Source organism: Melozone crissalis, unplaced genomic scaffold, assembly GCF_028551555.1.
Source record: "Melozone crissalis strain CALT ecotype California unplaced genomic scaffold, PUWL_Pcris_2 ptg000014l_1, whole genome shotgun sequence".
Classification (NCBI taxonomy): Eukaryota; Metazoa; Chordata; class Aves; order Passeriformes; family Passerellidae; genus Melozone; species Melozone crissalis.
In genome coordinates, this window is record NW_026535792.1 from 1,480,001 (window position 1) to 1,491,081 (window position 11,081).

At 42.1% G+C, this 11,081-nt stretch overlaps 1 protein-coding gene across 1 annotated transcript in view; it reads right to left on the bottom strand.

Annotated features, from left to right (window-relative positions):
- Window positions 1-10,550, bottom strand: part of IQCH (IQ motif containing H) — a 51,637-nt gene extending 41,087 nt beyond the window's left edge. The window contains exons 1-8 of the mRNA XM_054272985.1: window positions 10,475-10,550; window positions 10,169-10,285; window positions 9,717-9,814; window positions 9,279-9,372; window positions 7,769-7,891; window positions 2,138-2,249; window positions 1,372-1,500; window positions 406-620 (exon numbers count right to left, since the gene is read on the bottom strand). Coding sequence (XP_054128960.1) covers window positions 406-620; window positions 1,372-1,500; window positions 2,138-2,249; window positions 7,769-7,891; window positions 9,279-9,372; window positions 9,717-9,814; window positions 10,169-10,258 — 861 coding nt within the window. The 5' untranslated portion in view covers window positions 10,259-10,285; window positions 10,475-10,550. The remainder of the gene's footprint in view (window positions 1-405; window positions 621-1,371; window positions 1,501-2,137; window positions 2,250-7,768; window positions 7,892-9,278; window positions 9,373-9,716; window positions 9,815-10,168; window positions 10,286-10,474) is intronic.
- Window positions 10,551-11,081: the final 531 nt, after the last annotated feature.

Consider the following 11,081-nt stretch of genomic DNA (forward strand, 5'->3'; position numbering starts at 1 on the left):
AACAGTAAAGATAGTTAGTTAAGCACTGGAACAGATGGCCCAGGGAGGCTGAGGGGTTGCTATCACCCAAAGTTTTCAGAACAGGTTAGGAAACAGCTGTCTGCAATATTACAGGTACAAGTAATTCTGCCTGGAGGTCTGGATAACCTCCTCACATCCTTTCTAAACTAATTTTCTAAGATTCTGTGAAAAAAAAAACCACAGACAAATTCAGGTAGAAGACTTGAAAGAGCAGAAATTGGGAATACACAAAGTATTTGTTATTTTATTTCAGTATTTACTGGATGTGGTTCAAACCCTCCTGTGATTTCCAGTCCCTCCCTAAACCAGCCCTGGTGAAGACAGTATTAAAAACACAAATAAAACCCTCATTATCCTCACTGAGTGACCCCTTCCACCAGTTACCTGTGTCTGAGGGGGAATGTGCACCTCAGATTGCAACTGCTGAGCTGGACACCTCCACTCTGGCCTTGATCTTCTTGTTGAAACCACAGAATTGCTTGATAGGAGTGGTGGAATGCTCCCTTTACTAGAGGAATATGTGCCATAAACTGCTTCCTTTGGCTTTGGGAGGGTGATGGTGTCTGTGCTCTCAGGGTCCAGCCTGACACTGATCTCTCCTGTACAAATAAAACGTGGATTGCAGTTTTTATCTACTTATTATCAGTTGTTAATTTAATCATGTGGTAAATAGAGGCCTGATCATCTGGTCAAAGTCATGATTCCCAGCACCCAACACTGAGCAGAGCTTCAGATTTGGGTGCTTAAAATTTGAAAGGTGCAGGTAGGAGTGATAGTGGAACCCTGGAAAAAGTTAAAGATAGAATCTAAAATGTTAGGCTTTGTGCTTTCCCAGATCAACTGCACCTGCGTAAGCAGTGTCATAAATTATATAACTGTTGGATGTGATGATTGTTTAGTAATTAAATGTAATTATTATATAACCATAAGAAGAATAGTGAGAAACTATGTTGGAAATTCAGAGAGGGGCTACATTTATGTATACAATAGAACAATATAAGTTTAATAATTAACATGAAAGTTCTGTAACGATAGAGTATAAAACATGATCATTTCGGATGTGTGGTCGGAGTCAGATTTGGGTTGAATATACCCCGATTCCCAGAGCTCTTAATAAAAAGCACCACATATAATCCCCTGTGATTGTGTGTTTTTGAGCGCTAACAGGAGGAGCCCAGAATGAACAGGAACCAAACCCTCCCAGGGATGAAGAAATCTGATTCCTACCCAGCTGCAGGAGACAGGATTTCCCTGTGCTTTGTGCCCTGCAGAATTTGGTGAGTGGGAGATAAAGCCTGGCAGCGGAGCTGGAGGTGCAGCTGAAGGTTGTTTGCAGGGCTCTGAACTCACCCAGAGCTGGTTTCCTGTGCTGCCTGGGGAACTGAGGGCCAGGAGCTGCTCTGGGCACGGCAGGAGGGGCTGGCAGAGCTCCCAGTGCTGCTGGGAGGATCAGCCTCTGGCCACTGGGGCTCAGGGCACCTACAAGGAGATGGAACTCCTGAGCAATTCCAGCTGGGAATGACAAGGAGTTCTTGGCAATGAAGAAAGAATTCCAAGTTCTGCATCAACACCACAAAAGCAGCAGTTTCCTTTAATTGAAAGATTCCTATCTTAAATAGTCAATATTTTACCTTGAAGGAAGGTGAGCTGTGCCTATAAAATCTGATAAATACATGTAAGATATTGCACCGGTGCTAACTCTGAAATATGTTTGCATATCTATGTTTGTACAATACAATTTAATATGCAGAATAGATGAGAATCAACTCTTGTAAAGCACAATATAATCATGCAATTACCACTAAAAACTGATTGCTAAAACAGTGCAAGCCTAGTTAAGACTGGACAATTAAAAACCAGCTGTTAATCATGATAGCTTGAGTGGCATTTAGACCAGAACCTCAATTCACAATTCAGTTGAACCCTGTGAGTTCCAGAGCTCTTCAGGGTGATGCTCACAGGACACACTGCACACCCTCCATCACCCTACACCCTAAAGTTCACCCCACCCTTTGTAATGTCTGAAATCACAATTCTTGGAAGCCTGGAGGGGGCAGGAAGTTCCATTCCCAAACATCTGCTGGAAGCAGCAGCACCCAGGACCTCTGGGACTCACCTTTTGGGGAGTCCTCCTCTAGCAGGGGTAAGGGAGAGCCCAGGGAGAGGAAGGCAGGCAAAGCCCAGGGGCTGGGGGCTGTGGGATCCTTCCCTGTCCTCTGGCTGCACACCTGGGAGAGACAGAACCTCCTGTGACACAGGGAAATCTGGGATTTACACATTTACACATTCTCCTGCAGCAATAAATAATAAACAGAATTTCTGCTGTGACTGTTTCATTAAGAATTAACAGTGCACCACTCCTTTTATTACTTGTGAACATGCTACAGTATTGTCTGCTGTTGTTGCTTCAGTCATTGAAAATAAAGTTAATTAAATTTAATTGATGCCTTGTGTACTATTTAATGAAGGGATCTCAGGAAGTTTGTATTTACACTACTCTCCTTAAAACTGAGCAGTGTTTCTTGACAGAATGGTGTTAAAAAAGATAAAATGCATACAACAGGTAAGGAAGCAGAAGGAGAAAAAAATACTTTAAAATATTAGCTTTTAATGAGTGATCATCAAGCTTTTAGTGCAATCCAAGCCAGGACTGGGATCTTGGAGCACTGTTGTGTCCTAATTATTGAATAACAGCACCCAGCAACTTTCTAAAAAGAGAAGGAACTCTCAGGAGGGAAATGAGACAGATCCAAATTAACTATTCCAATCTTTCCTCCCAGTTTGTCTAACAGTGCTGCCCACAAGAGATGAGGGAGAGAAAATCTGCACTTTTTATCATCACAGAGAACCTTTCAGATCAATCCCAGGCCTCATTTCAGTTATGGCCATCCTGGAGCATTCTGTTTTAAGGGATGGATGAATCCTCATGTCCTGGTGTTCCAAGAAAACAGCAATAACCATGGAACAAAGGTTAACTTCATGTCTGCTGCCATGTCAGTGATACTGAGAAAAGGAAATCATAAACCACATTTTCCTGCTCACCCTCAACCCAGCAGTCTGGTGAGGCCACAGCAAAAATACATAAAAATGTAAGAAATTGAATTAAACAGTGATTCCTCTTCCAGACTGTTGCTGGTGCAGCAGTAGGGCAGCACTGATTTAACTCCTGGTCAGTTTTATCCTAATTGAAATCCCAGTTATGAGGTTTTGTTATGATAAACAGCACATGAAATGTATTTGTTTTCATTGTGTTCATAGAGATGGAATAAGCTGCAAGGAAAAGCAGTTCAGGTGCAGTGTGTGAGTTCAAAAGCAGCCTGGAGGCTTGGGGGTTTTGATTTTTTTTTTTAATTGGAGACAGATATTTAATTCTTTTGTGCTGCACCCATTAATTTCTATAAAGTCCATGGCAGGTGTGGTGTTAGAACAAGGGCTGATGGAACAGAAATGGAATTGAATTTAATCTCTCACTGGCACTGCCCAGGACAGGAGCACAGGGAGCTGATCCAGAGCAGCTCCCCATGAAAATCCCAGCCCACCCCTTCACCCCCAGCACCCTGAGCGCTGCTCTGCTCCCTCCTGGAGACCTCAGGGAGACACCAGAGCAAAACTGCCCAGCTGCTGCCATTCTGGGAGTTACTGCCACTAAAATTACACCAACACAACCATAATAAGACCTCAAATATAATATTAAGTACTGCAAGAGAAAGGTTTTAGTTTTAACATCACTGCTTCATCATGAGCACTTCTAAAATTCAGTTTTGCAGGGCTGGAAGGGAGCTCTTAAATTGCAGGGCAGACCAAGGCTGACTTGCCTTAAAATATGCTTGGAGTGTGCTAAAAAACTATTTTTTCATTTCAAGTGCTTCTGAGTGTAATTAACCTGGGACACAAGGAAAACAATTCTATTACCCTTTCTAAAGTGTTTTTCTCCTGTGGATAAACCTCTCTAAAATTTCTTTCTTCTTGCTTCATTTTAAATAGGGCACTTGTTGGAACACCACAGGGATTTTTCTGATTAGTTCTCTATTTGTTTTCTTTTTACCTAGCAATATTTAACTAGAACATTTTTTTTTTTGTGGTTTTTTGGTAAATATCTTTGTAAGTATTTTTTCTTCCAGTAAAAAAACAGAGATTGGTATTAAATACAGAGGAAAGAGGAGTATTGTGTACCAGGAACAGAGAGATGGGATGTGGTAAATAAATATCAGAAAATCTGAGGGTTTGATAGTGATGGGAAAAAAGGGATATAACAGATAGGTGGAATGATAAATGAATCTTCTCCAAACTGTCACATTTGCTGTTAAGAAATTTCTGTCAGGATTTGATAGACACAACACTCACCCCTATAAAGGGAAAGAGGAAGCACAGCAAAATAAATCCAATGGAACTAAGGTCACTTTTCAGGATGTTCAGGAGCCTGTCAGGAAAGGGCTTGGAGAGGGTAAGTTCAACTGGAAAAATCTGGAATTGAATCTTTAACAACAGATCTTGTGTTAAAGATCTTTACCTTCTCTAAGCTCTTAAAAGTAGCCAGAGATGGCTCTGAACGATCAATTTGGAAAAAATTGAGCTTTGCCCCTTTCCTGAGCTCTCCAGCTCTCCCAGAAACCCAGATCCATCAGAACTCCTCCCTAACAGGTGGGACAGAGAATGAAGGGAGAACTTTGGTGCATCCCACATCTGCTCGGTCAAACAGCACAGAAGGGAGTGAGGCAGATAATTGCTGCCTTGAAGCACAGGATGCTTTCCTGGTGGGCAGAGGGCCAGGATTTGTGGGATCAATCCCTGCTTGGGATTCAGGGTGAGCTCCCTCCCTGTCCAGCTGTGAGCAGCAGCCCATGGCATCCCAAGCAGGCACAGAATGCTGGGCTGCACACAAACAGCCTCAGCAGCTCTGCCTGCACCCCTGCCTGGCAAAATCACACTCCAGCTCCAATTCCACATGACAAGAACTGGATAAAAACTTCAAACAAATGGTGACCTTTCAAAAGATTAATTTGTTTACCAACAAAACGTTCTGTGTTTGTCAGGAGAGATGGGGTGACCTTCACACTCCCATTTCCAGGTTGAGAGGATGCTGACTGCACTCATCTGTTACCTTAACTCTCTCCCAGCAATTATTTCCTTTTTATTTTTAGTGACAAGAGGATTTTATTCAATCACCGTGCTGCTTGTTATGATCACACACCCCAATACAAATGCAAGGAGCTTCTTTTGATTTACTGCAGTGTGACATCAATTTGTTTAAGTCTCATCCTGCCACCACTGCCAAACTCTGCTTTGGCTGTAATTAGAGCCACATGCCTGGCTTTAAAACACAATCAGCTCTGGGCCACCAAAAAACCTGGATTTCTTCTGCATCTTCCTCCAGTCACTCGAAATGAAAGGAATTTCCCTGCTTTGCTTTATAATTTTGAAAATAAATACACTTTCAGGGATAAGAGTTAATGATTAGCAGCATGCAAATGCTGAATAAAGAATGAATAATTGAAGATATGATTAGAATGGTTGTGCTCAAACAAGGGAGCTTAAAAAAAGCCCCAGAATCATTGCCATCACCATTAGAGCCACACTAGATAAGATGCAACTCATAAAGGCTAGAAATCATCACCATATTAAATTCTACCTCATGAATAAATGAAAAGGTTCCTAAGTTTACAGTATAATATACATTTATAAGAAAACAAGGACCCAAAAGTGCCAGTATAATTCTGTAACAGAACAGCAGCCCTATGAAAACAGAAGGTAGAGCTGTGAATCTTTTCTACATTGCAGCAGTGCATCAGAATTATTTTTGCTGCAATTCAGATTACTTTTCCTTTGGCTGGATACTCCATGGGAAGTATACATATTTAATAATTATCCACTCATCATTTTACATCTCTCATTCAGATATAAGCAGCAAAAAAAAAGTGATGCCCAGTGTGTGTTTCAAAGAGAATTATAGCCCTCATTTTAAAATAACTACAGAACTTGGCAGAGGATGAAGCATTGTTATTAGACCCAAAAAGGTCCAAAAGGGCAACAGTTAATTGTTCTTAGTTTCTATGATAAAACCCAGCATCAGCAACTTCATAATACCAAAAGAGCAAGAAAAGACATCATTTTTGGTGAAACAATGAAACCCTGACTAATAATTTTTCCAACTAGTGGAATGGCAGGATAATAAAAAGTCCGGGTAGATTTGTGCTTGACCCCTCAGGTCACCTCCAACCCCGACTTTCCAACCTCACAACTCTTTCAGCCGCTCAGCCCTCGCTGGAAACCCCTGAATGGCGCGAGACAAGCAATTAAATCTGGAATTTAATTGGAATTTGCTCGGGTGCGGGTGATTTTTGGGGTTTTTTGGGGAGCCGCTCGCTGACCCCGCGGACAGCGCAGGGACGTGCGCGTACGGACAGCGCCCCCTGCCGGCCGCCCCTTCCGCAGCCGCTTTAGTGGAAATTTACCCAAATTAACCCAAATTGCGCACCTGAAACCGCACCAGATTCATTGGCCTTACCGCTAATAATCATCTGCATAATCATACAGATCACATAAAATCCCTCCCTTAAGCGCTCCCTTTAACAACAAACACATCTAGCAAATAGCAACTGCAAAAATTTTACAGCCAGAGAAGGCAGAACATCCCAAACCACACATTGTGCCCTAAAATTTTGAAGGGAATAAATTAGAGAGGAAATACCTGCTTGGTTTTTAAGCTGTCAGCTTCTCAGTAACTGTAAATATCTGTCTGGGAGCCTGAGCAATTCACAATTCACATTAAATGCTTGCAGTTTAAATCCCCCAGAAGTTCTCTGTGCTCAGTGCATGTTTCAGGGAGAGCGCTAAAACACATGGCTCTCTGCAGTCAGATCATATTCCTCTCTGTGAGTGTTTTAGAGTGCTTCTAAAAACCTATTAGCCATGATGCTTTTTTCTAATTAACTCTATTATCACAGGGTTAGACAAATCACCTCTCAAGTCTGGGCAACAGCTTTCCAAAAATCATTTTTTTACAAGTGGCAGCTCACAACTGTGCCATTCACAGATTCTCTTTGTGTTGTTTAAAACCAAACACCCAGAATCTCTCCTAGAGCACTGGGCTTGCTGCAGGATGCTTCTGTCACATAAATTAAATTTTAGGAGAGCATCCCCAAGTGAGACTATTGGCTGTGTGGACCAGAGTGCTGTGCTAAATTTGTGAACATAATTGATTCTTTGGAGGGATGGCTGTGCCCACTCTTTCTTGGGTTTTTTTTTAAAGCATTCTTTGCTAAAAATATCATCTTTACATTCAACTGCTGCAGAACAATTGCAGAACTGGCAGCACAACTGAAATTTGCAGTTGCAGGAGGGAAATTTGGGAAAATCAAAACTTCACCTTGCACAATTTGAACACTCCCAGAGCAGGGAGAGAAATGGGCTTTTAATTCTTGCTGCACCTTTGGGTCACATGCAGAAGTCCCCAAGCTCCAGCTGATCTCTGCCTGATTTTCCTGACATTCCTGACCATGCACATCCCATGCATATCCCTATTTTTGCTGGATTGGGATCTTGGGACATAAACCTGTTACATGTCAGATTTCTTTTCCCCAGTATCACCACTCAAAATATTTTGATCTTTAAATACCCATGTCAAAAAGCAGGAAATTATGAGGAAATTACTTTATTGTGAATATTTTATTTAGGACTACTAAATATTAACCGTAATAGTGTAAAGCAATGCATACAACAAACCCATAAAATAATAAAAGTTACTTACAGGAGCAGATTTTTTCTTAGCTATAAGTGGCAGCCTGGTCTCATCATTGGGAAGTTTTAAACCAGTTTTATTCTCCATGTTCTCTGGGTCAAGCATAATTTTAAAATCCATTTCCACCTGCTGCTGAAATATAGAATAGGGATAGTCCTGAAATAACTACACTGGAGCTGAAGTGTGTAGAAGTAGAAACTGGCTAACAAATTTGCAAATTTTATAATATATATATTATAAATATATATATTATATATATATAATATATATATATATATAATTATTTTGTAAATTTGCAAAATAATTATAAAAATTGATATTTTTTGACTCCACACAACTGGGCAAACAGCAAAGTGCCTTTGTTTAAATGGAAAACTTTATAAGGAGTAGAACTACTATCCAAATGGACACATCAATGCAGGCACAGAACCTGACCATTAGTAAATGAGGAATTAAAAACCCCTGACAGTAATCAGAATTAAAATATAGTTCTTAATGCACTCTGTGATCTGCATGGAATGAGCTCAACTAATCTGCTAATAAAAATAATGATGATTTAAATCCCAATGGGCAGAAAAAGACTTCAAAAGTTTCTTCTTGTTATAAGAAACACCTAAAGCATACCATAAACCCCAGAGGGATGCCCTATGTTTTTATGGCAGTAGAAGTTTCTTAAGTTAAAAATATTTTGGTGCATATTCTTTTGTATAAATGTAAAAATAAATCCAGAAAAATTCCAATTTTTAGAAATAAAATATGCCATAAAAAGTTCAAGAATCATTAGATGTGTACTTGAAGTATTGAAGAACTGTGTTACTTTGTGAAAACTGTAAAAATGCTTTAATTTATTTATCTGCACTATATATTCTCTCTTCTTCTGATGGTAATTACAAGCAGATGTATCAATGAGATGCTCATTTAGATTTGGGGTTGTAAGAACACAAGTTATTATCCAAGCCAATTACTCTTTTAGCCACATGGCTGCACAGAGACAGAAAGTTCAATTTTCACCTCATCAGTGCTTTTGTGGTATTTATTTTATTACCATAACACACCGTTATGCAGGGAGGAAACTGCTGGTGCCATTAAAAACCAGAATTGGGGGAATTGAGCACCTTTCAATTAAAGCAGGAGATGGTTCCCAGTGCAAACTCCTCACTCAGCTGCCAGGGAAATGATCAATAGAGAGGGGAAGGTGCCACACAGGATAACAAGGACTGGAATTATTAATAAAAATCCACCTGATAAAAGTGGCTTTGTCAGCTTGGGTGGGTGGGAAGGGCCAATTCCACCCTGCATGGATGACACTGGGATCTTCCCCAACCTAAATGTTACCCTGGGCTGGGAGAGGGCTCCTGTCTCAGCTTCTGCTGAGGGTTTTTAACACTTTCATCATGGGGTGCTCTCAAACCCTGACATCAAACCTTGATGTCAAAGCCTGACTCCACGGCAGTCAGAGCATTATGGGATGCACAGGACACCCGTGGATGTGCAGCAGGATCAGGCTGTGGTGTCACACCTGTGGGGCTGCTCTGCTGCTCCTCTGCACAGCCAGGGGCTGCACCCGGGGCAGGACCAGCTGCTGCTCACAGGCTCCAAGATCAGGATTCCTGCTGGGGACAGAAACAGGCAGTGAGCTTCCTAAAAACTGCTTGGATTTCACCTGCTAAACCCACTCTGCTTTCACCCACTTCCATCCAAATGACTGTATTTTTATTTAAACTTGCATCTAGCAAAAGTAAAAACACACAAGTTAGCACAGCACTGCTGAACCCACTTAGAATTGCATTTACACTTGTATATTTTTTTAACTTAAAATCAAAATAGAAAATGACTAAACTAACTTTTTCTAGGGCAATACTCCCATTTGTTTTACATGATTACGTCACCTCAGTTTTTGTGTCTTCCTGCAATAAAACATCTTATTTTTCACTAAGTGGTAAGTGGTTTCACTTACCACTTAGAGGGCTCTTTGGAATTTACTTCTTTATTACCAGCTGAAGAAAGAGTTAACTCTTGGCCATCTATAACACTGGAATAATTCTCAGCTTGTTTCTGTTAGAGGGAAAAAATATGTTTAGCCTATTACAAAGATATAAAGGATGATAATTTTATTTAACTTGGTTCATTAGGCAACCAGGTTTTGGTTGCCTAATGAAAAGTTGACTGAAAAGTTGATAAACTTTGTGCCTCTGTCGGACTAAAAATCTGATTTTGGCTGATCAAGATCAGTTAATTCTGATGACCCAAAAAAAGGGAGCCATCATTCTGAACTGTAATGTCTGAATAATCTCATCAGTTGCTGATTGGAAAGGGATCTTGTAACACAACAAATAAGTGGCCCAAGTGAATTATTAACACAGACTTAAAAAACAGAATAATTGTCTGGATCTGCTCTATTTTACTTACTCTCAGCCCAAGTTCAGGCCTGTCAGTTGCTTTTCTGAGGTCACAAATATCCACAGCTTCTGCATTTCCTTTCAAGTTGTTTTTTTCCATTTTAAGCTTCTGAATGTCTTCTTGAATCTAAAAAGCAAGTTAGGACAAAAATCGACCAAACCCTATGGGGTTAGCTCAAATTAAATTATTCCTAAATACAGGAAAAAAGATCCATATGACTCCCCATACTTCTGTACTATTATAAACAAGAGAATACAAAGCCAAGTACTTAAACTGATTGTAGAAAGGCTGGAAAAACTCAATTTTAAAACAAACCTCACAGAGCAGTGACAATAAACTTCAGGACTGAGATCCTCCGCTTAAGGAACGATGTTTCCTCACACATCTCACAGGTGCTTTTGGCGGGCAGGGATCTCAAAAGCCTTGAGGAGAGACACAAACTGCAGGCAGCCTGTGAGGAGAGCCCAGCCCATGTCAAACCCGAGTATTCACGTTAAGCAAACAGCTCCGGGCTCCCAAACCCCGCAGTACCCACAGCCCGAGCCCCGCTCCCTCCCGCTGCCCCTCAGGCAGGGCCGAGCCCCGCGCGTTCCCCGTCCCCTCACAGCACCGGCCGCGCCGCGCTCAGCCCAGGGATGACCCGGGGTGCCAAGGGGTAACCCGGGATGCTGAGGGATGACCCGGGGTGTCCCGGCTGCTCTGCCGGGGCAGGAGAGGCCGGTCGGGGCAGGGAAGAGCCGTTCCCGGCGCTGTCCGAACCCACCGGGCAGCGCCGGCCCCGCTCCGGCCGCGGCCATGGCGGCACCGCCGCTCCCGGCAACGGGACGCGCCGGCCGGGCCGCACCATCCGCCCCGCCGCCGGGGGGGGGACAGCGCATCCAGCGGGGGCCGAGCCCGCGCTCCGCCCGGTCCCTCTCCCGGC